The sequence below is a fragment of the Ailuropoda melanoleuca genome, chromosome 6 (genome assembly GCF_002007445.2).
Source record: "Ailuropoda melanoleuca isolate Jingjing chromosome 6, ASM200744v2, whole genome shotgun sequence".
NCBI classification, from domain to species: Eukaryota; Metazoa; Chordata; class Mammalia; order Carnivora; family Ursidae; genus Ailuropoda; species Ailuropoda melanoleuca.
Window position 1 is genome coordinate 129696484 of NC_048223.1, and position 26654 is coordinate 129723137.

At 56.0% G+C, this 26654-nt stretch overlaps 1 protein-coding gene across 2 annotated transcripts in view; it reads right to left on the bottom strand.

The window, feature by feature from the left end:
* Positions 1 to 26646, bottom strand: part of STK32C (serine/threonine kinase 32C) — a 63520-nt gene extending 36874 nt beyond the window's left edge. Inside the window, exon 1 of one of the 2 annotated variants that reach the window (XM_034663464.1) lies at positions 26467 to 26646. In XM_034663464.1, coding sequence (XP_034519355.1) covers positions 26467 to 26527 — 61 coding nt within the window. In that variant the 5' untranslated portion in view covers positions 26528 to 26646. Of the gene's footprint in view, positions 1 to 4287; positions 4368 to 26466 lie in introns of those variants that run through there. The other variant, XM_034663465.1, reaches the window with a different exon arrangement.
* Between the last annotated feature and the right edge of the window lie 8 nt (positions 26647 to 26654).

A 26654-nucleotide genomic window follows, 5' to 3' on the forward strand; every position in this document is an offset into this window, starting at 1 on the left:
GGTCCCCTTCAGCTCATACGGCCAACACAGCCCCAGCATTGACCATCAGTTAATGTCCTACATGTTCACTTAAGCCTCACCAAGAATCAGTGACCATCTAGCAGCCGTCTACCGGCTTTCAAACAAACATGGGATTTAGATGGTGCCTTCCATGTTCACTACACGGCCTCACCCAGAGGGCAGCCCCCAACCAAGACAGGAGCTGCTTGTCCCAAAAGGGCTCTGAGGTTCTGCTCCGTGTCCCCGGCGGATCTGGGCTGGGTGACCCCGGTGTCATCCAGTAAGTTATCCTGCAGAGCCCAGCCCAGTCCCTTGCACCCAACACGCTTGTTGAGTGAATGACTGAAGAAACCAGTGAGTCAGTGAGTGAGTGGGAGGCATGTTTCTGCCTGGGGTCCCAGGCCCGGCTTCCCCAGCACAGCCTGCCCGGCCACCGTGAGCCAGTCCATCCCCAGATGTGGCCGTGCTGGGACCTGGATGCCTCCCAGGGTCTGAGGGCCCAGGGTGGAGGGACTGGTCTAGGGGCTCCGCTGGCCTGGGGAGCAGCTGACAGCCAGCCCTGGCCCAGTGCTCAGCAGAGGGCAGCCCAGCATCTCAGTCAAGCCGAGCCCATGCTGTGTTCGCATAAACAGAAGCCATGCGGCATTGTTAAGGAAAAGTTGCTATTTTAAATTCCATCTCACGGTAAGTGCACGGTTTTATGTCAGACCTTTTCTTTGAAAAGAAATTTGCACATGGTTTTGATGGAAAGTTGAGATTTAGAGATTAATAAACCACATGGTTGTTTGTTTTGCAGGAAATGAGTGTTGACAAAGCCTTCTGCCAGGCTCTAGAGGCTGACACGCCAGGCTGACATTTACCCAAGGCTTGGGAACCTGATGGAGCCCGGCCATGGAGCCGTGCCCTGCCCCTCGTCCAGGCACACGCTCAACNTCCTAACCCTCAGCCCCCTCAATCCCCAGGCGCTGGCCTGTCCGCAGAACGGACCGGGGCAAATGCAAGCCAGAGCATCATGGGCCCAGAGCAAGAAGGGCCCTTAGACCTCCCTCCCCAGCATGATGCCCTCGCAGCCATTGGGGCCTCTCCAGCTCAGAGCCATCCACTGGCCAGCACCAGTCTGGCAGTCTGGCCGCTTCCCCGCACCGGGAGCACTGGCTGGGGCTGAGGCCCTCTCTCCTTCACTCGCTGGAGGACATCCCAACTGCAGAGATGGGGCTGCGGCACCTCAGAGGTGACAGCTGGGACGGGGGCCCCAAGGAATCAGCCCACGGCCCCCGAGCCCCGAGGACCCAGCCCCTAACACAACAGGGCTTCCTTGAGGTACCAAAGGGGGCCCAGGTCCAGGGTGCTGTCCCCAGCACCTGCCACGCCTCCACTAGCTCTGCCCAACAGCCTTCGGGGCAGCTCCCGCTCTCGGCTCGCCCACCGCACCGGCCACAGGCTCACGCACAGCCCCTTGTGTGTGTGTGTTGAGGGGCGTGCTGACCTGCAGGACAAGCTGGTGCCCACAGGCAAGAGGGAGGTGAGCAAGAGCGAAGGAGCCCCATCCCTGCTGGAAAATTCGACTTGGCACCATGAGCGTGGGCCAGCACGCCGAGGAGAGCCCACCGCAGCCCATGAGCCCCACGTCAGAGTCCAGCGCCCCTCCTCGTCTCTCAGCCTGTTTCTAGGTCCCAGCCCCTCTTGGGGGCCTCCGACTGCAGGGGAAGCAATGACGACTGAGACCCTGAGAGGGTGGGAAGGAGCTTGGAGCCGCCGGGAAGAGCCCCAGCACGTGCTGGGCAGGCGGCAGGGGGCCCTGCCCTGGGGCCTCCCCAGCCCCGCCCCGAGTCTGGGTCCCCGCATTCCAGTCCACAGGAAACCAGAGGGTGGGTGTGCTGCGCCAAGCCAGCAGGGAAGGTGTTCACAGAAAGACACAAAATGGTGAACCGGAAGGAGAGTCACACGGCCAAGCAGCCCGGGCTGGTCCCACAGACAGCCCTCCGCGTGGCCTGGCCAGGAACGAGGTCAGGACCGCCACCCTGAGCTGGTCCCAGGGCGTTTAAATGGGGCCTATGTGTTTGCTCAAAGCCCGCCCAGAGCGTGGTGCAGGCCGGGGGCCGCCCCTGCTTTTGCTCAGGGGCGGACCTCGACGACCGCCCACCCGCCACACAGCACTCCCAGGGGCCGAGATGCCGAGATGCCGTCCCCCACTCCGGCTCAAGAGGCTGGACTGTCATCCNCCACTCTGGCTCAAGAGGCTGGACTGTCATCCGAGGGAAGGGTGGGTCTATTTTTGGCTAAACTGACTAGAATTAAGGAAAGCATTATTTCGAGACAGAGCATAAGACTCCTGTTCTCCTTCATGTTTCCAAAAATAAGAGTCAGGGGAATGAGCGGCGCCAGGAGCCTGTATCGTTGTGGGTGCTCTGGCTCGTGGTTTCCAGGATGAGAGTCTGGGCCGGGATACGAAACTGTGTGAAGCTGCAATGAGGGAGGCCAGGCCTATGAGGTGCTCCCCAGAGCCTCTAGGGATAGAGGCAGGGCTGCCAGCTCCTGGAACCCTGGGCGCAGCATCAGCCTCCCGCGGTTCCCGGGGCAGCGGGGTGGCCGGGAGGGGTGCACCACGACCATCAGGAACTCTCATGCCGCCCCTGCCTCCTGAGCGGGCTTCTCCTTGGGAGCAGGTGTCGGAGAGCAGCCTCAGCTCTGCGCCCAGAGCCTCCACCGGACGGCAAACGGGGGCCTGAGCACCCGGAATTACCTGCTGGCCGGTGACCCTCGGATGACCCCACAGGCACCGTTCCTGACCTAGAGGGGACTGTACGGGGGAAGCTTTGGAGAGGACAGGTTCCTCCTCCGTGTCCCTTGCACCCGTGTGCGCGCACACACACACTCCTTTCCAACTGGCTTCTTACCTGGGGCCTGAGCACGCACTCGCCTGACCCCCCCGCCTCCGCCCCCGCCCCCGCCGTCTGTCCTCAGCCCTGACCCTGCGCTCTGGCCGGCGGCGGCGATCTTCCTTCACCTCCTTACCACATAAATGACACACAGCGACCCTGCACATGGCAGGGGCTGCAGGTGCACCGCAGAGCGGCCAAATCCCTCCAGAGACGTGGGGGTGGGGGCCCCAGGGCAGACCCCGCACAGGAAGAGTCCCGGGGCACCATCTCCCGTCACCCTCACCGCAGACCTTACCCTCTGATACGACTTTCCACCGTCTTTTAAAAGGGGGTCCTGCCAGGGACGTCATTTGCAACAGAACCGGACAGACAGAGATCATCGCGCACGAGGCGTGTGCAGAGACCCCGACACCCGAGCTCTGTGCGGGACAAAGGCCGAGCAAGGCAGCACAGGAAGAGGAAAGTCCTGAAGTCTGATCCTCCCTCAGACCTTACGACAAAACAGACTCCAAACACCACAGAGGTGTGCGCGTGCACACACGTGTGCACACACACTAAACCCATAAGAACTCTATGATTGTGACAGTGAATTTATCTATAATTCTGCAGCAAGAGAGGCAAATGCCAGAAACCACAAAGGAAAGCCTCTACCATCAGTTTAATCACATGCAAAATGTTTAAAACCTCTGTACACAGAAAAAATACACTTTCTAAGTCAAAAGACTGCAAGCTGGGAAAGGGCATTTGCAACGAATATGACAAATTGGGGCTGATTTCCTTGCATTACAACGAACCTCTGCAAACTAGTGAGAAACCCAACCGGACAGGAAGAGGCCGGACGGGCGGGTCAGATGGGAGACTGTGCCCCCTCATTCTCCAGGTGAAAGTGTCAGCCGACGAGACAAGAAGACAGTGCTTTGACTTGCCAAAGTGAAGCTCTGGGTTCCGCACACTGCTGGAGACGGAGCGGCGGGGCTGCTGGCCCCGGCGAGGCTGGTGGCCCCGTGTGCTCCCAGTGCGGCGGGGAGAGGCCCGGCCCTTCTGGGGGCTGTCAGCAACAGAGACCCAGAGTCGGGGCGTGCCCACCCCTCCAGGCAGCGATGCCACTGCCGTCAGGTTCCACGGCCGCTAGCTCACAGAGGCCCACCGAGGTCTCGCAGACGTTCAACAACTTAGGTGCAAAACCCAATGCCCCCCAACAACTGAGGTGCCCACGGCCGCGTGCATGTGAAGAACCAGGCAGACTTCTCTGCAACGAGAAGCTCTCCCTAAGAGACGGTGTACGCGTTCTGTTAGAGCGCGAGAGCCTGTGCATGGCGGCCCCTGCTGCGTAAGAACGTGACTTCCCCTCAGCGGCACGCGGGTATAGACCTGGAGCGCACGACGGAGAACGTTCCGTTCCTACCTCTCCGCACGGCTTTCACCTTCACGCCCTGCTCACCGAGTACGTTTTTGTGCCAACAGGGGTCATCTGGGTGTGAGATTATGGGTTTCTTTTCTTCTTTATGCTTCTCTGTTTATTAAAAAACAGAAAACAGCCTGTTAAACGAGACATACAGCGAGGCACTCCACAGCCATTTCTCCAACTGTACAAGAAACCCATCTTGCAGCTTTAAGGGGCCCGGAGCCGGGCCGAGGTCGGGGTAGGGGACTGGCTTGGGCGGAACCGGGACCCAGAACGGCTTCAGGAGACTCAGGAGCACTCAGACCCAGGGGAGGAAGCCAGCCGCAGGCGGTCTCTTCCCATGCGTGTGTCGGCGGCCGGCGGTGCACGGGCCTCGGCGCTGACACGGGAGCTGCCTGGAGGAGCAGACTCTGCCATCCGCATGTCCGTGTGTCGCAGCGTGAAGCACCATGAAGGGTGCACCACACGTGAGCGGGCACGGGCACAATACCGCGCGGCACGCCAGCCATGCTGTGCTTAGAAAGAGCTCGCGCCACAATGAAAATACAGCTCGGAGCTCGAGAGCCGCCGAAGACTGCGGCCCCCCGCAGGCTTTGCAGAACCACCCACCCCAGCTCTCGAGAAAGAAGCAGACTCACGCCGCCCCCTCCCTCGGCCACGCGTCGCCGGCGGAGCCAGAGTGCCAGCCAGGACCAAAAAGGGTCCCGGGGCGCCAGCAACACTGGCCCCCAGATGCACGCAGCACAGCATTCTCTCTAGAGCTCCTGTGGTTTCCTTCCAGTGCTGGGTACCCCCCACCACGAACCCATGCTGCTCCTTTCACGGCTGGCCACGCTAGCCCTCAGCTGCGTCGGGGAAGCCCCACTTAAGGGAAGAATGCAGCGATGGCTAGGAAAACGCAGCAAAGGGCATTCTGATCTCAGCTGTCCTCATGAGCCTGGGGCCATCAGTTAAATGTCTCGGCCATCAGCTGCCACTCCTCCACGGAGCTCCGCCACCAGAGGTCATTCTGCTGCATCCTGTTTGTCACCAGAGAGAAGGGAGGGCACGGTGCCCAGGGGGGATGCATGGGACCGATCAAGCGACAACTCAGCTAGTCCGCAAGAGGAGGGCAGGCCGTTCCCAGCCCCTGAGGCTGAGGCCTGAGGATGTGGCCGTGCTGAGTCCTCTGCTCCCCCACAAAGGGCCACCGCCAACACAGCCTGCCATGCAGCACAGCAGGAGCAGGTGTCCCGGGGAGAGGGAGGGGAGAGGGAGGCACCGCCACAATGGGGAGGGCACAGGGCAGCCAGGACCCAAGCTCAGCGGAGGCCTCCAGGACCCGGCGCTGCACCTGTCATCCTGCTGGAGGCTGCCGCTCTCTGTAAACCCCAGTGTCTGCTGCAGAGCCGAGGGCCCCGGAGCAGAGAGGGGGTGCAGACAGAGGCTGCCATGGAGATGACCCAGCACCACAGCGAGTGGGGTAAGCCGATGATGCCCACAGGCTGCTCTGCTATGGAGAAGACTGTGTGGAAACCACCAGCTGTCACCTCCCACCCCTTCGCCCCCACAGGCCCAGATGGCTTCCACTTCTCCCCACACACTCCCAGGCTGCCCAGCAGGCCCTGCCCAGCCCCCAGCCCATTCGAAGGCCAGGGGTCCCGAGGGAAAGGAGGGGCCCAGCCATCTCCTGAGTGCCAGAGGTAACGGGGAGGCTGGGACAGACGAACACACACCCCCAGCACAGCCAGAGCCTGGTGGGTGAGGAATGTTTCTCTTGGTTGCAGTTTCTCCACATCCTGCGAAGTGCTGCGGAGGCCTCTGCAGGCCAACTGAGGGGAGGCATTCTCCTGACACAGGCATGCAGCCTTCAAGGGGAGACGAGGACCAAACAAGGCCCGAGACCACCCAGACCGCACACAGGGCTCGCCAGGCTGCAGGGGAAGCCCGGGGGCACAGCCTTGCAGGTCAGGAGGGGGCTGCTCATGGTGGAGAGCTCAGGAAGAGGCAGGTGCAAGCAGACACCACGCTGACCCTGCGGGCCTTTTCCATTCAGATAAATAGTCCTAGGGCTGCAGCCCTGGGCCCACGTCCCAAAGACCAGGTCTGCCTTCAGGATACAATCACAGATCTGAGGTACTGGGGTACACAGCGAACAAAATTCCCCTCCCCTTACGTCCCAACATGTGGAAATCAATACACAACTGAAAAACAACTAACAGATGGGGGGAAAGGAAAAACAGAAAAAACAGCACAATTGCAGGCTTAAACCCAAACATATCAATAATTATATTAAAGTAAATGGATTAACATTCCAATTAAAAAGCAGACATTTTCCGACTGGATTTTTAAAAAGCAAATCTCAATGATATATTATTTACAAGAGAATTACTTCCTAGATGGGGTAAGAGTAAACAGGCGGAAAATGATGTCTCCTGGAAATATTAATCAAAAGAAAACTAAGTGGCCTTATTAATATCAAAGTAGACTTTAAGCCAACGAGTATTACCAGTGATGAAGCGAGACATTTCATAATGGCCACGGGTTCCAGCCACTGAGCAGACGTGACAGGGCTGTGCACATACCCAGCAGCAGAGTGAAAACTGTGAAGCAAAACCAGACAGAACGAAAGAAAGAGGGACTGACAGGGTTGGAGGTTTTATCCTTCATCTCCTGGTCACAGAGAAAACAGAAAACACCAACATCAGCGAGGGAAGGGAGGCATCACTACAGACGTTAGCAGGAAAATGACAACTTCATGCCAAAAAGTCCACAACTTAGCTGAAATGGGCAAATGCCAGTCCTTGAAAGACACAAATCACCAAAGATAACATGGGAAAAAATGGAAAATCCAAATACCCCGTATTTATTAAAGAAATTGAATTTGTAATTAAGATCTTTCCACAGAGAAAACGCCAGGGTCAAATGGCTTCAGTGGTGAACTCTAGCAAACACTTCAGAAACTCATGCAAACTTCTTCAGAAAACAGAGGAGAGAAGGAGGGAGCACCTTCAACCCATTTTTTGAGACCAGCATAAACATGATACAAAGACCAGATGAGGACTTCACAAGAAAATAAAATCTAGATCAATATCTCTAGTGAGCATAGATGTAAGAATTATTGATGAAATATTAGAAATATTAGAAAAATTTGATTTGATAAAACCCAACTTAGTGACCCAAGGCTGGGACTCTATTCAAAAGACAGCATAACTTAACACATTGGCAAAATAAAAGGAGGAAAATCATGGGATCACCTGCACAGGCACAGGAAAAGCACTTGACAAAATTCAACATCATTTATGATTTAAAAACAAAAACCCCACCACACGAGAAAGAGAAACTTCGTCAACCTGATGAGGGCATCTTGGAAAGAGCTCAGCTGACATGACACTTGATGGTGGGATACTGAACGCCTTCCCCCACAAAATCAGGAGCCAGGTGCCTGCTCTCCCACTTCCACTCAACTCCGTGCTGAGATGCTAGAGTGTGCGCTAAGGCATGAAGTTCTAGAAAGGGAGAAATAAAACTATCTTTGTTGATGCCATGATCGTGATGTAAAAAAATCTGAGGAAATCTACCAATGAGATACTAGAATAGATGAGTTCAGCAACGTTTTAGGATACAGTCAGTGTGCAACAATTTATTTTTTTAAATTTTAAATTATTATTACTATTTTTAGAAAAAAGCACAGGACTTTATTACTCCTATTACAAAGGGCAGGTCTTCGCAGGATGAGGGAGGGGATTCTGATGGGGAGGAGGCACCTACTGGCCAGCGATGAGCGTGTTCTGCGGGACCAGGACGACCAAGTCCCGGCACAGGAACAGCCTGGAGAGGTGGCAGACCTTGCTGACTGCCCTTGCTGCTCTTGGGGACTCAGTCCACGACCTCCAGCACCATGTTGAATGCCCGTCGGAGGCCTTCACATGAGCTGGAGGCTTCTCACTGTTGCGGCCGTGGATAAGCATGAGGGTGTTGTCTTGACTGACTGTGAGCACAGAGAGTGGACCCATGTTACTCTCTCTGTCCTCCCACTTCTCTGGCTCCTCTGGGGTCACCTCACACTTGGGCTTGTTGAGGAGGCTCACGGCGGTAGTGGCTGCACTCCCGGGTCAGTGCCAACTCCTCTGTGCTGCACCTGCCTCTAACAACTTGTTGTTTTACATTTTGAATGTGTGCATAAATTCAACACAACGTGTGCAAGTTCTGCAACAAAAGTATGAAACACATCACACAGAGTCAGGACCAGAATGAACAGCGTGAGTTGCCGTGTTCATGGGTTGGAAGACTCAAAAGTTGAAGAGATCCATTCTCTTTGAATTGATCAATAGTTTCAATGCAATCATGATCAGTGTCACAGCCAGTGTGTTTTAGGAATTGACAAACTGATTCTAACATGTATGTTGAAAGGTAAAGAGTCTAAAATAGTCAAAACAATTTTGAAAAAGAAGAACAAAGCTGAAGGACAAACACATCTGCTTCCAAGATTGTTTATAAAGCTACAATAATCAGTATAGTTGGTATTGGTGTAACGATCAAACAGACATCCCTCTTGCAGAAGAAGGAGGGGGAGGAAGAGGAAGAGAGGGAAGGGTGGAGAGAGGGAGGGAGGAAGAAAGATAAGAAAAAAGGGAGGGAGAAAAGTAGGGAGGGAGGGAACATTGACCCTTACTTCGTATCAATACAAAAATCAACTTGAAATGGAACTTAAATGAAAATTAACAGATAAAGTTATACAATCTAGAAGAAAACAAAGGAGAAAAATCTTTGTGACCAGGAATTGGGCAGGTATTTCCTAGAAGAGACAAAGAAGAACAAACCATAGAGGAAGAAATTTTGACTTCATCAAAATTAAAAACTTCTTATTTTCCAAAATCTTCTTTAAGAACTGAAAAGGAACAGATACACAGCACAAGCCAGCATGACCCATTACATCACACACCTGGATTAACCATAAAGGGATGGGAAAACTTTCTGGGATGACAAAAGTATTCCACACTAGATTGCAGTGGTAGTTACATGACTGTATGCATTTCTCAAAAGTCACTGAATCACATCCTTTAAAATGATAAATTTTACTTTATGTAAATTCAGAAAACTGAATTTAAACATTAACTGTATTTCTATGTACCGTAATAAAAAAAACCCTAAAAATAAAACTATAAAAAATAATGCCCCTTATGATAACATCAAATAAACATAAAATGCTTGGAAATAAAATTAATGAAAGATATACAAGACCTGTATACTGTGTGCTGTATGTGTACTGAAAACTACAACCCATCGCTGAGAGCAACTAAACAAGATCTGAATAAATGGAGAGATATACCATATTCATGGATCGGGGAACAAAGTATTTTTAAGACTTCCTTTTTCCCTGTAATTGATATACACATTTAACATAACCCCAACAAAATCTCAGCAGACTTTTTCTGTAGTAAGTGGCAAGCTGATTCAAAATTTATATGGAAATACAAAGGATACAGAATTGCCAAAACTGTTTTGGAAAGTGAGCAAAGTTGGAAGATGTACACTACCTCTTTTCAAGATTTACTGTAACACCATAATAATAAAGACAGTGTATCACTGGTATAAGGAAAGACAGAAAGAGACCCCAGAAACTGACTCGTGTGGAGATAGACTGACTTTTGACAAAGGTGCCAAAGAAATCCAGTGAGGAAAAGAAAGTCTTTTCAAGGGATGGTATGGAATAATTGGGTATCCACACGGGAAAAATAAACTCCCCACCTCATGCTCTGCACAAAAATGAATGAGAAATTGGTCCTAGACCTAAACTTGACTTTAAGGTAGACAAAGATTTCAGACAAGACACAGAAATCACTAATCAAAAAAAGGACTGCTCGTCAAAAGAGAACATCGAGAGGAAGAACAGACCAAGCACAGACTAGGAGAAAATATCACAACATATACATCTGTCAGGAGACTGGAATCCAGAATGTCCAAAGAACGCCTTCTAAAGAGCTCAGTGTTCATACAGAACTCTGTGTTAACAATGCACACATGCACGCACACGTACGCACACACACACAATACAGAACAGAACAAAGGCTCGAACAGACACTTCACACAGCAAGCTATACAAGTGGCCCATCAGCAAATGAAAAAGTCATCAATATCATCAGTCATCAGGGGAATCCAAATGTTCCTAACACCAAAATTTCTCTTTGTTCACCGCCGTTGGAACACCCATCATCTGCCAACGTAAGAAGCATAATTTTCTGGATAATTGTATAGTTCTCCATGACAATTAGACTGGGCCACGCCTGCGGGAGAGATGCTGCAGAGCCTCTAAGATACCAGCCGGCCACCCTGCAGGTCAGCAGGTGCCTTCACCCCAGACCCCATGAGCACCCCAAGGCCCAGCCAGAAAGCAGAGCAGGTTGGGGCCACGACTGCCCCTGCCAATTCCAGAACATTCCCTGAAGGAGAGCTGGCATGCATGCCACCCGTCTGGTCAGAAAGACCCCGGCTGGGGCTGGTCTAACCACTTCCACATCAACTCATGCATTTCCTTTCCACTCAGCTTAGTTAAACACAAGCATTTACTGAGTGCCTACTATGTGCAAGGCCCTGGGGAGCCCGGGATGAACACAACGTGGCTGAGTGCTGGAGAAAGATGCACACTCCCGTGACAGGAGAGTCCTGGAGAGGGTCTCTGTCTACTGTGCATGCTTGTGCACTCACGTGTGCACACACACACACTCACGTGCAAGGGCACTGCCTCCAAACAAAAAGCCAGTCTTCTTGGCCGGGTCACCTGTGCTGCCGTCTATGCGTCTGACTTCCACGAGCCCCCAGGAAATTGAAAGACCCCTCGAGTCCTCAACCCAAGGCCATGCCCACATCCCGCACACTGTGCCCCAAGGGTCCGAGGCCTGAGCTGCAGGCAGGCCGCCCCAGGGCCTGGGGACAGCGGAACCACCATCAGAAGGTGCTGGACCACCAGCTCCCACCTCATTCCTCTCACGCCCCTCCTTCACGGAAGGCGTTCACAGAGGGCGGCTCTCTGCTGTGGGCCGTTGTCTGCCCGCTCACTAAGGTGACATCAGTGGCAACTGCGTCAGAAGCGAAGACACTGCAAGATCGTGTAATTAACGGAGGCTGTCAGGACCTTTCAATTAGTCTGCAGATGAGCGAAGTCTTGGTCTCCAGAGCATAGCATTTTTTTAATTAAAAGGAATCTGAGTTCACTTTGTAAAGTTTTCTTGGATCCCACTGGACATGCCCACGCGGGTCCAAAGCCTGGTGGCCCCACCTAGCTCCAGGTGACCAGGGTCCCCTCTGCTTTCTCGGCCTTCAATGCTCTCACCCTAAGACCACACACGTGGGCCCGGAAATGCGCGTCATCGCAGCAAGAGGGTGGGGCTCAGCTTTCCAAAAGGACTGAGGAGCCCTGTCCCTTGGAAGTGATGAGCCCGCAGGGAAGCCGTGCTGCAGAGACTGTACTTCCTGGCCCCTGGCATGGCCCTGGAGACTCTCGGCCCATAGAGCTGCTGGACGCAGTCAGCATGGGCTCCACGTCCGCCTGTGGGCACAGGACAGACTTTCCTAACCACCCACCCAGACAGACGCCAGCCGCGGCAGGCAGGCGGGTCTCGCCCTCCCCGGGGTCCCAGCTCCCCCAACACTGGGCCTTTCTCAAGATCCAAGGCTCCCTCTGCAGGGGTCCGTGGGGTCCTGCAGAGATGAAACTCCTCCTGGGCCCTTAACCTCTCCAGCTGCTTCTTAAAGACACAAGGAGCCAGAACACCCCAGACAGCGGCCTCCAAAGGCCGCCACTGGGAAGTCCAGCACCCGTGTACAGAGCCTCCCACCTCTACAGGGAGGAGGCGTCCATGCGGAGTGGACAGCTGGGGCATGCACAGCCCTGGACACTCATGCGCCAGGCAAGGGCCTCTCCCAGACCTGCAAGGCTCACATGTGCTCACACTCACACAGGCGTTAAGTACGTCCTGGCAGGCCTGGGGCAGGGACTCCCAGAGATACTCTGGAAGCAACACCAGACCCTCAGCTGTGCCTCGATGGCACTTCCCAGCTGGGGCCACAGAAAAATCAAAGCTCGGTGCTCCCGTGGTTAGCACAGTGGTTCTCAGCTGGGGGCAGTGTTACCCCCGGGGAACATGTGACGATGCCTGGATGCATGACTGACGGTCACGGACGTGGAGGGGGGTCTGCTGCTGGCACCAGCGGGTGGAGGCCCGGATGCTGCTCACGCCCTGCAGGGCAGGGGACCACCCTGGGTGGCCCGGGGCCAGATGTCCTCGCTGCAGAACCAGCCTGGCTTCGAGGTGGCCCCTGCTCCAACCAGCACAGGGCAGCCCCCACCGGCTCAGCCTGTGGTAGTCCAGGGGATCCCGTGGGCAGAGCCCTGCCCACCCCGGTACAGGGTGTACCAGGGACCACCCTAGGAGGTGCCAGGACCCTCCACCACGGCTCTGGACACAGGCACACACCTGCATCAGCCGGAGTCTCAGCACCTGTCAGATGTGCGTTTCATAACCAGCCCACACACAGAGCTTCCAACCTCATTCAGGGGAAGTGCTTTTGGGACACTTGCACCTGCGTCTGCTGAAATTCATCCATCACGTTTGGCCCAAAGGCAAGTGCAGTCAGTCTCCCGAGTGTCCTTCTAACACCAGGGTAGCTGCCCCCCTCCGTGGCCCACTGCAGCCCCTGCCTGGACATGTCCTAAAGCCCAGCTTCCTGGGCTGTTGTTCTGAGTGACCAGGCAGCTTGACCTAACGGCTCTGACAGCCCGGAACAGAAACACGCCACCGGAGAAGATGGAACAGAGCGGTCAAGAAGAGAAGCCAGGGTCTGGTCGCCCAGAGAGCCCTGCTGCTGCCAGCTGGGGAGCTGGGGTCGCCCTGTGCTTGGCCCCCCAGGGCCAGAACCTTCTCATTGGACACAAAATGCAAGGCTAAGGAGTGAGGCTTTCCAGAAGCAACAAGATGAGCCGTCCTGGCAGCTCAGATGTGTGCGGGCGAGGGGCAGAAACAAGGCGCCACTCAGAGGGCTGGCTGCAGCCAGGAGAGCGGGGGGCGGGGCCAGAGGGCCAAGAGGGCCAGGTCAGGGTGCCCAGCAGCAGGGGCTGTGGCCGGACACACTGGCTGGGAACATGAGGAGCCCAGGAAGGACATGCGGCCACAAGGAGGGGTCAAGGCTTCAGGGCAACAGAACTTGAGTTTGGAGGGGCCGAATCGGAGTATGAGACACACGAATAGTGGTGACAAGTCACAGACTGGACGGAAAAGTCTGGAACGTGGGAGGCAGGTCCCGGCTGGAGATATAAATTTGGGAGTCGGCATATGGATGACATTTGAGGCGGCCAATGCGTGAGTGTAGCGAGACAGAGTCGAGAAAGAAGGACCAGCCGAGGGGCCAGGAAGAAGCTCGGGCGGCGGCATCCAGGAACCTCATGAAAGGAGGGATTTAGGAGGGATCTAAGAGGGATCCGGCGCGCGGGGGGCTACCACAGGTCAGGGATGAGGAGGGCTGAGGACTGGGCATTACTCTCAGCCACATGGAGGGGACCCTCCCCAGAGCATGGGGCCGTGGGCTTGAGGGAGGGCTGGACACCACAAGGACAAAGCAGTCCCGAGGCGTCTTGCTGGAAATGGGGAGCAATAGGGACGTGGCATCAAGCAGAGCTTTCTCAGCATGGTAGACGCAGCACACTGTTGGTTCACTCCACAGGATGCCTGGAACCACGTGACCCCCAGAACACAAGGACACATGGCTCAGCCCCGTCCACCCTTAGAAGCTTGTGGCACAACCAGCCTGAGATGTCCTGGGGCAGGGAGGGGAGAGATGTTCATGTTTTGTAGGGTCTATTCCTAGAAAGACAGTCCTGGGTTGTAGGTGTAAGTGATGCCCCCGAGCCAAAGACGGCCAGACACGGTCGAAGGCTGACCAGGCTGGGTTTACTGTTTCTTGCATCGTTAGGGCACCGGGGCATCTCAGCAGGAGGGTGCTTGAAAGAACGCGTCACAAGGTTTGGGCTAGGGGTGGTGGCACTCACGGGGGTCGGGGCAGCAGGGCCTCAATGCCGGGAGGAGCCAGGTGCCCGGCCGGCTCCGGACGTGAGGGCTACACTCTCCCTGCCACGGCATACAGGGTGCGTGTGTGTGTGTGCAGCTCCCATAGGTCCTGCCACGCCGATTCCAGAGCGGTTGTGTCAGTCCGCACTCCGTCTGCCTGGGGCCGACGGAGCAGGTGCACCGAGAACACAGCTCGGTGATGGGGCGATGAGAGCGAGGAGGTCAGCCTGAGCTTCAGAAAGACGGTCCCCTCCCAGGAACCCAGGCCTTGGATCCCAACACCGTCCTGACATAAGGACCGGGGCTCCCCAGAGAGCTGGTGGAGACGAGGGCTGGGTCAGGGGATGAACCTTGTCATGTCAGAAGGGAAGGAGGTGCTCGGAAGGCTGCAGCCACGGGGGTGTGCCAAGGACACGGGAGCCCACTGAAGCCCCCGGGTGCCCACACTGGAACAACGGGAGAGACAAGAATGAAGCCACATTGGACTACAACCCAAGTGCAACACAATGGGAATGGGGAGAAGAGGCAACTCTGCATTTCCATGGACGCCTCCCCTCAAGGAGATGGAGCGTGACTCCTGATTCGTGGGCTGGGCGTGGTGACATCCTTCCAAAAGGTCAACGTGGGGCGGACAGGACAGGCCCCCAGCAAGGGAGACTCCTGACAAGCGGCCCCAGCCGGGGGGGGCAAGGTCCACACGTGCAGGGACCAGACAGACCCCTGATGTGACCCCAGGTGCTTTCTCTGCCCTCCCCGAAGACCAGATCCCAGCGAAACCACCGGGAAAACTGCAGACAAATCCTACAAAGCACCCGAGCAGTCACCATCGAGGTCATAAAAACAGGACAGGCTGAGACACCGAGGTGGTGGCCCAAGGAATGTCAAGAGAGACCACGGAGTGTCACGTGGGGCCCTGGAACGGAGAAAGGGTATTAAGTAAGAACATAGGAAACCTGACTGTGGACTTGGGTTCTCAGTCATGGCTTCTAAGTTTATGTGTCACCTTGACTGGCCACAGGCGCCCCGCGTCCACGCGATTTTGCACGTGTCTCGGAGTGTTTCCAGGTGACGTTAGCACCGGAATCCGTGGATTCGGTAAAGCAGATCCCCAGCCCAGCCAGGGTGGACATCAACCATCCGCCGAGGCCCCGACGGAAGAGGAAGGAGGGAGTCTCCCTGCCTCACCTTCCGGGAGGGCGCCGCTCCTGTTCTGCCCGCGGACCGGGAGCTGCAGGTCGCCTCGCGAGTCTGAGCCTGCAGACCGCAGAGCGCATGCCTGCTCGGCCTCCCTGACTGCGCGCGCAGCCCACTCCTCTAGCCAACCCCACCCCCCCGACACGCACACACGCGCAACGCGCACGCGCACGCATGCACCTGCTCCGCAGCCCGCTCCCCCCCGAGAGCCACGGGACGACACGGGCGCGCCACCGTGGGCTCGGCTGTATGGCTGCCTGGCGTGCCAAGCTAACGTAGGACACTTGGCGGAACGAGGACTCGCTGCATTGCCTTCCCGACTTTGCTGTATACCTACAATATTCTAAAGTCAGTTTATAAGGAGGAAGTCTTTAAAAAGTGCACGCTTTGTCTGTATGGGAGCGCGGACTGGGAGAGGGCGGGACGGACGACGTGGCTGTGGTCTCAGGGCTGAGATTACGTAAGACACTGAATTAATTCATACTTTTTCCTTGTCACTTTTCGTTATATAATAAAAAGCTATAAAGTAAAAAATAAAAAGGGATCGTCCTGGCAACAGCATCTGGTGGCTACATAAGCAGCATGTAATTCATCACCCAAAGCAGGACACGTCCGAGGGCGATAGGGACGCCGTTCATCATCATGTCGGATCACGTCCCGCGGTCACCACGCGTACGCAGGATCGCTCGCTGCACCCTCCCTGAATCCCTAAGCATGGGTGGGAGCCAGGTCCGCAGGGAGGAAGGTATGGAGTGGTGGCAAGAGGCCGCGCAGGCCGGAGGAGCGCCTGGCCACCCAGTCACCCTGTCGGCCTTGCAAGCTCCGTCCCCACTTCAGTGTTCCCACCGTCCACCTCTGGGGGCGCTCCATGATTCCGCCCCTTCCTTCTGCACATTCTAATTGTTGTGGGCTCTGGGAAAAGGGCATCAGGATGCAAATAACTGGGAATTCCACCGTCCGACTCCTAGTTCCACGATTCGCCCTCAGCAAGAGGTGCAGAGACGCGCCCCTTGGGGCCTGGGGTCTCCCTTTCCAGCCACGGTCCTGGCTTCGCGGGCGTCATGAGCGGCAGGGAGACCCGTCCCCACCGCCTGACCCATCATGAGAGATAATGAGCACAGGTGTTGTTGTGTCACTAGGTTTGGGGGCAGTTTATCACCAGCAAAAACTAACAGTGTGGAGACCTGCCCCCGGCCCCCAGTGGGAAGCTGGCGGGAAGGTGACAGGCCAGGCGGGCACCAGGAGAGGCGAGGGGCCTGGAAGCACCAAGCACAGAGCAAACCCCTCCTCGCCCGCATAGGGTCATGGGCAAGGATGAATAAAAGCCGCACTTGAAAAGGCACGAGCGTCCGTGCTGGGCCTGACACAGGCACAAAGAAATGACAAAGTCGTCTATTTCTTGCTTTTGCCACAAGTTCCGCCTTATGCATACGAAGCATGAAGAGTCATGATGTGAATTCCGAAAGCAGAGACCTTTCCAAAGTCAACTTTTAAATCACTGTGAGAAAGTGAATGTACTCAGCTCCTATTTTTAATAAATTGGGGGCGACGCTGACTCCCACCTACACCCTCTCCTGGCTTCAGAACCTAAATAACCCCGCCGGGGTTTTCACGGGACCGACACGGGCCTGCGCCCGAGCTGCTGCTGGGAGCCGTCTGTGGGCTCCGTGCCACGTCGGGGGAACGTGGGCCGGGAGAGGCAGCCCTTCTCACAGCACAGTGGGCCGGGTCAGGCAAGCCCCCAGGCTGCTCTCTGCCCTCGGCCACGCTGGTGGTAGCGGTCGGCTGCCTTGGCTTTTAAAATAATAGATTTTAGGTCAATGATGAAAACATTTTTTGATGAAGTAGGCATCCCAGATTTTAAAAATAACAATCATTTTATTAATTACAGCTTCTCCCAAATCGTCTCAAATTCTGATCATTAAAATCTTTCAGCGTTTGGATCAAGCCGGGGTTGGGGGAAAGGAAAAGTAGCCCACCATGTCCTGCGGGGTGCCCGGCCAGCTCACCGCCTGGGTGGGAGGGCGCACCCCGAGAGGAGCTCTGGGCACGGATGCCATGGTGGGGTGGGGGGAAGACGCATGGATCCCACCTAATGGATGGGGAGCGGGGATGGAGAAGGCTTGCGTGCTGAGGACAGCAAGGTCTAACCACGTCTTGGAATATCAGGCGGGAGCAAGCGTGGCTACCAAAGCTTTATTTTTATCAACGGTTCTACACAGATAGCAGAGTGAAGCAGGTATGAAGAAATGCACAGTTCAACATATTTTTANCCCCGAAGACCAGATCCCAGCGAAACCACCGGGAAAACTGCAGACAAATCCTACAAAGCACCCGAGCAGTCACCATCGAGGTCATAAAAACAGGACAGGCTGAGACACCGAGGTGGTGGCCCAAGGAATGTCAAGAGAGACCACGGAGTGTCACGTGGGGCCCTGGAACGGAGAAAGGGTATTAAGTAAGAACATAGGAAACCTGACTGTGGACTTGGGTTCTCAGTCATGGCTTCTAAGTTTATGTGTCACCTTGACTGGCCACAGGCGCCCCGCGTCCACGCGATTTTGCACGTGTCTCGGAGTGTTTCCAGGTGACGTTAGCACCGGAATCCGTGGATTCGGTAAAGCAGATCCCCAGCCCAGCCAGGGTGGACATCAACCATCCGCCGAGGCCCCGACGGAAGAGGAAGGAGGGAGTCTCCCTGCCTCACCTTCCGGGAGGGCGCCGCTCCTGTTCTGCCCGCGGACCGGGAGCTGCAGGTCGCCTCGCGAGTCTGAGCCTGCAGACCGCAGAGCGCATGCCTGCTCGGCCTCCCTGACTGCGCGCGCAGCCCACTCCTCTAGCCAACCCCACCCCCCCGACACGCACACACGCGCAACGCGCACGCGCACGCATGCACCTGCTCCGCAGCCCGCTCCCCCCCGAGAGCCACGGGACGACACGGGCGCGCCACCGTGGGCTCGGCTGTATGGCTGCCTGGCGTGCCAAGCTAACGTAGGACACTTGGCGGAACGAGGACTCGCTGCATTGCCTTCCCGACTTTGCTGTATACCTACAATATTCTAAAGTCAGTTTATAAGGAGGAAGTCTTTAAAAAGTGCACGCTTTGTCTGTATGGGAGCGCGGACTGGGAGAGGGCGGGACGGACGACGTGGCTGTGGTCTCAGGGCTGAGATTACGTAAGACACTGAATTAATTCATACTTTTTCCTTGTCACTTTTCGTTATATAATAAAAAGCTATAAAGTAAAAAATAAAAAGGGATCGTCCTGGCAACAGCATCTGGTGGCTACATAAGCAGCATGTAATTCATCACCCAAAGCAGGACACGTCCGAGGGCGATAGGGACGCCGTTCATCATCATGTCGGATCACGTCCCGCGGTCACCACGCGTACGCAGGATCGCTCGCTGCACCCTCCCTGAATCCCTAAGCATGGGTGGGAGCCAGGTCCGCAGGGAGGAAGGTATGGAGTTGGTGGCAAGAGGCCGCGCAGGCCGGAGGAGCGCCTGGCCACCCAGTCACCCTGTCGGCCTTGCAAGCTCCCTCCCCACTTCAGTGTTCCCACCGTCCACCTCTGGGGGCGCTCCATGATTCTNTGCCCCTTCCTTCTGCACATTCTAATTGTTGTGGGCTCTGGGAAAAGGGCATCAGGATGCAAATAACTGGGAATTCCACCGTCCGACTCCTAGTTCCACGATTCGCCCTCAGCAAGAGGTGCAGAGACGCGCCCCTTGGGGCCTGGGGTCTCCCTTTCCAGCCACGGTCCTGGCTTCGCGGGCGTCATGAGCGGCAGGGAGACCCGTCCCCACCGCCTGACCCATCATGAGAGATAATGAGCACAGGTGTTGTTGTGTCACTAGGTTTGGGGGCAGTTTATCACCAGCAAAAACTAACAGTGTGGAGACCTGCCCCCGGCCCCCAGTGGGAAGCTGGCGGGAAGGTGACAGGCCAGGCGGGCACCAGGAGAGGCGAGGGGCCTGGAAGCACCAAGCACAGAGCAAACCCCTCCTCGCCCGCATAGGGTCATGGGCAAGGATGAATAAAAGCCGCACTTGAAAAGGCACGAGCGTCCGTGCTGGGCCTGACACAGGCACAAAGAAATGACAAAGTCGTCTATTTCTTGCTTTTGCCACAAGTTCCGCCTTATGCATACGAAGCATGAAGAGTCATGATGTGAATTCCGAAAGCAGAGACCTTTCCAAAGTCAACTTTTAAATCACTGTGAGAAAGTGAATGTACTCAGCTCCTATTTTTAATAAATTGGGGGCGACGCTGACTCCCACCTACACCCTCTCCTGGCTTCAGAACCTAAATAACCCCGCCGGGGTTTTCACGGGACCGACACGGGCCTGCGCCCGAGCTGCTGCTGGGAGCCGTCTGTGGGCTCCGTGCCACGTCGGGGGAACGTGGGCCGGGAGAGGCAGCCCTTCTCACAGCACAGTGGGCCGGGTCAGGCAAGCCCCCAGGCTGCTCTCTGCCCTCGGCCACGCTGGTGGTAGCGGTCGGCTGCCTTGGCTTTTAAAATAATAGATTTTAGGTCAATGATGAAAACATTTTTTGATGAAGTAGGCATCCCAGATTTTAAAAATAACAATCATTTTATTAATTACAGCTTCTCCCAAATCGTCTCAAATTCTGATCATTAAAATCTTTCAGCGTTTGGATCAAGCCGGGGTTGGGGGAAAGGAAAAGTAGCCCACCATGTCCTGCGGGGTGCCCGGCCAGCTCACCGCCTGGGTGGGAGGGCGCACCCCGAGAGGAGCTCTGGGCACGGATGCCATGGTGGGGTGGGGGGAAGACGCATGGATCCCACCTAATGGATGGGGAGCGGGGATGGAGAAGGCTTGCGTGCTGAGGACAGCAAGGTCTAACCACGTCTTGGAATATCAGGCGGGAGCAAGCGTGGCTACCAAAGCTTTATTTTTATCAACGGTTCTACACAGATAGCAGAGTGAAGCAGGTATGAAGAAATGCACAGTTCAACATATTTTTAAGTGAGAAAGAACAATCTGGACAGGAAGGAAGAAGAACACCAGGGGGAAGGCCTGGTCTTTCACGAAGGTGACCGCCAGATTCGAGCTGCTTACAGACAGCAAACTGAGCGCAGGCCCTTAAAATAAGAACCAACCAGTTCCAAAGAGGGCTAGAGCGGCTGCCCTGGGCCCCGCCGGAGGGCGGACTGCACCCATCAGCTCCGCAGCGAGGCCCTCGGGGGCGGGGCCGGACCCGCTGTGCTCCCTACACATGCGGGTGGGAAGCCGAGCGCCCCCCAAGTAGCCAGCCCTGGGACCAAGCAGCCCTGGGGAGGGGTCAGAGGAAAGATGCCAAGTCCCCGCTCACAATAACGTAAGGCCGTGGAAGCTGCAGTGGTTATGTGTGTAACATGCAGTATCTGAGAGGAGTAACGCAGAAATGTAAGCACAAACCAGAGACGAGGTGCCATCCCCTGCCCGGCAGCTTCACAGAAAGAGCAGGCTTGTCCGCGGAGGACGGCGAGGGCGCGTGCGGTCTCCCGTCCAATGCCCGTCGCCCTGCGCACCGAGCCCTGGGGGCTTCTGCCCCCCACGACCACACCTGCCATGCACCTGCTAAGCTCTCCCAACTCAGCAGCAGGGGTGTCGCCCGGGAGCTGGTGGGGCACGCAGACCCCTGGGCCCCACCCCAGACCTGCTACGTCAGAATCTGCCCCCTTCCCTGGGGACCCACGAGGGCCTGAGACCCTGCTTGGGCTGCCTTGACCCCGTGCAGAATGAGCGCTTTTCCATGGCTTTGCTTCCCTCAGAGCATCAACCCCGGAGAGAAACCCTGAGCTAAAATTACCCCCATCGCATTCTTCCATTACTTCTCGACTGGAAAGCTGGGTGGTTAAATTTTTAAAGAAAATCACCTTATTTTTAGCACTTTACAACACACAACCAGATGGATGGGCATGCAGAGCTGACGTGACAGTAGGTCCCAAGTCCATTCTGGGACCAGCCTTATCAGCCACGGGGAGAGAAACACATCGAGCTCCGTGGCTGCCCACAGGCCCTCCGGGACCCAGAAACCCATGAACAAACGTGCAAGGGGGCTTTCCAAAGGGACTGCGTGCCCTCCTACCCAACTGGGACCCAAATACCCACCCCCACACCAGGGGCCTCGGCACCGTTTCTGCCAGCTGGTAAAGGACCCCATGGTCTGCAGCCACCAGGCTTCGCCACCAAGGGAGACCTGCAGTGTGGGGAGGGGGTGTGAACGCCATTAGCCGGAGTCTGGGCCCCGCAGAAAACTGCTGCCTAGCCCCTCAACACCTCCTAATAACCAGGGGCCACGATGGCCCCAGTAAGTAGGGCCCATCAGCACCATGGAGCCAGCTGCACGTGAGCCCAGCTGCTCTCCTCCGCCCTGCGAGATCTCGGGAGCACAAAGGGAAAAGTGGGGCACAAGCACCATACGGTAACGGACCACCCTTCTTTGCTGGTTCATGACGGAGCATCGAGAAAAGCCAAGCAAACAACTCAAAAACTCTGGTAACCAGCAAGGGTCTCAGCACAGAGGCCATTTCCAGGATGCGCACTTTAAAAAGAAGACTATTCCTTCATCCCAGCGCTGATCGGTGCGAAACCGACGGGTAAAGCGATCCTGTTCACAGTTCAACAAAAACCAGCACAGTAAAGGACATTTTAAACTTAGAAACAGCCTTGATGTGCTCAACTTCAGAAAGCATGGGACCCCCAGGGGACGGTATTCTGAATGGACTGGAAGTTTCCACGTATGCACTGGAAGGCGGCGCAGACGCAGGCTTATCAACGGGAAAGGGCACAGTGCTAACATGACACCCGAGGCTGGAAACTGCCGGAAAGGAAGCTATTGATGATTCTGACCACACAGAAATTAAACACATCCGTACCAAAAGCCCCTAGAACGTTGCAAGATAAATGGCAAACATGTGGGGGGGGCGTGCCAAGGTGTGGACTGTAGACCTGGAGCGGGGCAGACACGGGGCTGCCGCGGTGCCAGCAGGAAGCGAAGCTCGGGCGGCTGCCAGCAGTCCACGAGAGACGGATGCCCCGATGTGAGGAGCAAAGAGACGACCAACCGCACCAGCAGTCAGACACGCTCAAAGCGTCAATACGAGCCTTTCACCTTTCAGACTGTCAGAAATTAAAACAGCCGGAGTTGGTGAGGATTCAGGGAACGAGGACTTTTGGGCGCGCCCAGAACAAGCGATGGCTGGCCGTCTGTCCCCCACCCCACTCCATGCTCTGCCCTCCTTGTCTCTCTCCAGGGCCCCTCCCTGTCTGCTGTCGGTCTCCCCACGTCCCCCTTCGTCTGGTTACCCCACATGCCACAGCCACATCTTTGGCAGCCGCCATGGAAGGAGCGCCCAGGACAGCAGCTGGCTCACAGAGGGACCATTCCTATGGATGCCAGCAGGTCAGCTGTGTCAAGATGCCTTACATGGACACAATTCTGGGGCGGCAAGGTCATCCATATGTGCAGGAACACGAATGCACAGAGATGGTTGTTTCCAGGTTGCTTGTGATATTTAAGAAAGTGGGGACACCCCAATGTCCTACAGAGGAAGTGAAGTAAGCAGAGAACACCGTATCTACATCGAGGAAGGCCGAAGGGCAAGGACTCGGCCCTGGCCACCTGTCAGAACCACCAGCCTCACGAGATAGGGGTGCCGAGCTCCATGCCCACTGGGAATTCCTGGGGGGCGGGGACCAGGCATCCGTAGTTCTGAGGGCACCATGGAGTCTAGCTCCCAGCCAGGTTTGAGGGCTGCTCTTACGAATCTAGCCAACAAATGCTGTACATCTGTCAGACGTTGGCGACATCCCGCTAAGTAAGAAAGCGGGTTACGACCAAACCATATATGGAACGCGATCTCATTTCTGCATCAAAGGAATAAAGCATGTTTCTCCACGGCTGGAAGTGTGAGAACATTCCTAGAACAAAGCTGCAGAAGACGCACAGCTTCTCGGAGCGTCTCGGAGCTAAACCTACATGTCTGGGTTTTCCTATTCAGGACAATTTCAGGAAAAGCAGGAAAGCATACACAGGTACGTATTTTAATGCTTCTATAATTAGAAATAAAGGAATTTTTTTCTACATTTTAAGAAAGGAAAGGTGACTTGAGAATCTGGTGGCCTCCCGTCCTGGCGTGCTGCCCACCCACCCAACAGACTGGGCTAGGCATTCTGCCTTCGAGGGCTCCCTTATTCCCAGTCTTCTCTGGGGGAGCAAACCTCATGGTGAGTAGTGACCCCCCACTAGGAAACTAACGTCACATTGGGTTTGAGTGCTGGCCATGACCATGGACAAGGACGGGCGCCCCACTGGGGTGCAGACCTACTCGGCAGGCAGAGCTGGAGCCCCCCTCAGCACTGCTCAGCAACCTCATTCCACACGGGGACGCCGAGACCCGAGACCGTGAGACACAAAGGGACTTGTGTGAGAGCGCAGCCCTGGGGCAGGGCAGGCAAGGAAAGGCAGGTCCCCTGGCAGGTTCAGCCCTGAAGTCCAGGGCTCCCAGAAGTCAGCGAGGGATGGGAGTGGAGGGAGAGGTGCCCCTAGTTCCAGCGTGAGACAGGCACAGAGCCTCTGCACATGCGCCCGGCACCTGCCGAGTAAGCACAGGGGCTCTCGACTCAGCGGGCTGACGCGGACGAGGACACTTCTCTGTCACAGCCATGCTTTTAGTTGGGATTCACCTGCCACTCTGTGAAACTGCCTTTTTCTTTTCTTTTATCCTTTTCTCTGCATACCAAACTTGATATATTAATTGGGAGTTTTAATCCAAAAAATTCATCAGACGGTCTTCCGTTGCCATAGCAACCGTGCAGTCACAGTAAATGCACGTCTCCAGCACAACACGGCCGCCTCTTCAAGCCCGCTCGGCAGCGGGGCCGAGAAAGTAACGCAACCCCTGTCCGGAGGGGCTGGGCGGGGGGTGACCTCACACCCCGCCTGGAAGACAGCCGGGGTTCAGGGGCCACGGCCTGCCTCCTGACTCTCCTTCCTCCATCCAAAACCCCATCCCTTCCCTGTAAATAAGCCCATGGCCCTGTCTGCAAGCATGCGCCGTGAGCTTGAGCCCTCGGTGACCCGATGATGACATGCACATGCGGAACCAAGAGGCTGTCCGGCCAGATAACAACGACGGCTGCCGCACCCCATCTCACCAAACAAAGCCCAGATAAGTCCCGACGGTGTGTTCAGTCTGGGGATGCGGCCGCTGTGCCGAGTGATGGAGCAAGTAACTGGTGGTCGCGTGCCCTAAAGAGCAAGCACCTGTGGCCAGAGTCAGCTCCCCGCCTCCCACGTGCCGGAGAGCTGCCGCCTCGGCCGTCCTACTCCAGGCAAACACGGGCTGTCTCAAGTCAGGCTGTGAGCAGCACCAACAGATTCTGTGCTCTTTTTGCCTTTTTAACGGTCCTTGACATCTAAGACGTAACACACTGTCAGCAAACAGAAAAATCCTACGTTAACAAGCTGAAGGCAGCCCCTGTGCAACATCAGTTTCTCTATTTCCACGTTCTCCACCTCGGAGAGCACAAGGCTGAGGCGTGGAAAGAGTGGCCGGCTCTTGGCTGACACCAGCAAGCACTGAACTCAGATGCGTTTCTCAGACGTTTTCTCATCCCGCAGCCAGAGAAGCTAGACGTCAATCTGCTTCCTGATCAGTTCCTAATGCACTCAGGGCTTTCTTTCCTCAGAATATTTACGTTAAAAACAAAAATGCATAACATAGGAAATAGTCACAGCACTGAGTCGTGCTGCCCCAGAGCTCAGAACACAACAACTGGCCCGATGTGGCGGGTCCGGAATGCCCCTCCCCAGCTGACCGTGGCCAGGCTCAGGAGCCCGGCACCCCCTGGCAGCCCCCGGCACCCTCTCCGTCCCTCCGATGACCACCCGCACACAGCCTGCATGCACACTCACCACCACTGGCCTGAGGTCCTACTACTGTAATTTCCTATCATGCTTAAATTATTTATCAGAATAAATAGCTTGGACTCTTGTGCTGAGCTGTGCTCTAAAATTATAAAAGACCCATCATACCTCTGCAGGCTGCCTACAAATGAAAAATGCATATTTAACTATTTTAAGAAAATGTCAAAAAAACATCAAATGTGTCATCGTTGTACCATTTAAATTATCTGCATGACATCTGTAGAAAAGAGCTGTATGTTTGCGTGTGAATGTATCCCAGTGCCCCAGACGCAGACCTTCCGTGCAGATAGCTGCCAAGTCAGTGGTGGCCTGTCACCTGTTTTCCGAGGGCGCCTGCCTCGCGTGGACACTCAAGAGACACCAGTGGGTGGTCTGGGTCAGCAGCTTTACCTGCAGGAGGACCTGAGAGGAAACTCTCAAAGGGAGTTCCCAAAGGGCAGGTCTCTGCACAAAGGCAAAGCCATCTCCACTGCACATCTGAGCGCAGAGGTTGGCATGTGGGGGCCACACCACACCGTCATCTGCAGACTGAGATCTCCCAGGGCCAGGGACCCCAGGCCACCTGTGGGGCAGGCATCTTCCTTTGCAAAAGCGGCGCACCGTAGGTGCAGAGTAGACCAAGCCTGCACACAACCCCTAAAAGGAAAATGAAAACATGCTGCCCTCACCACAGTGGGCAGCTAAGCCTGGACCACTCCGACCATGGACCCTCACCCCGCAGGACCGGCCGGAGCCTACTTCACCCCGCTGCGCCGCCACTGGACACGGAGGACGCAGGCGGGAGCCCTGGATGCGCGTGGGCACCGCAGGCAGCATCCGCGAGTTTCCTCGGAAACCGAGACGCCCCGGGACGCCTTCCCACCCTGGTGGTCGCGGTGTCTGGACGCTAGGAAGTCCTGCCGCCGCGGCCCCCCGCGAGAGCGTGCGGGGTCCCCATGAGGCACGGGTCCCCACGCTGTCCCAGGGAGCGGCCCGGGGCCCCCGCCCTGCGGCCGAGCTCACCGTCCTCCTTGTCGTCAAACACTGGCCTCCGCGCCGTGGCCGCCGACATGGAAGAGCCCATCCTCTTTTTCCACTTGCTCCACGGAAACAGGGGGCGCGGCTGCGCGCGGGCATCGCCTGTGTCCCGGGCCCGGAGCTGACCGGCGGCGGGCGGCGGCGGGGCCGGGGGCGCGTCGGGGCCACAGGCG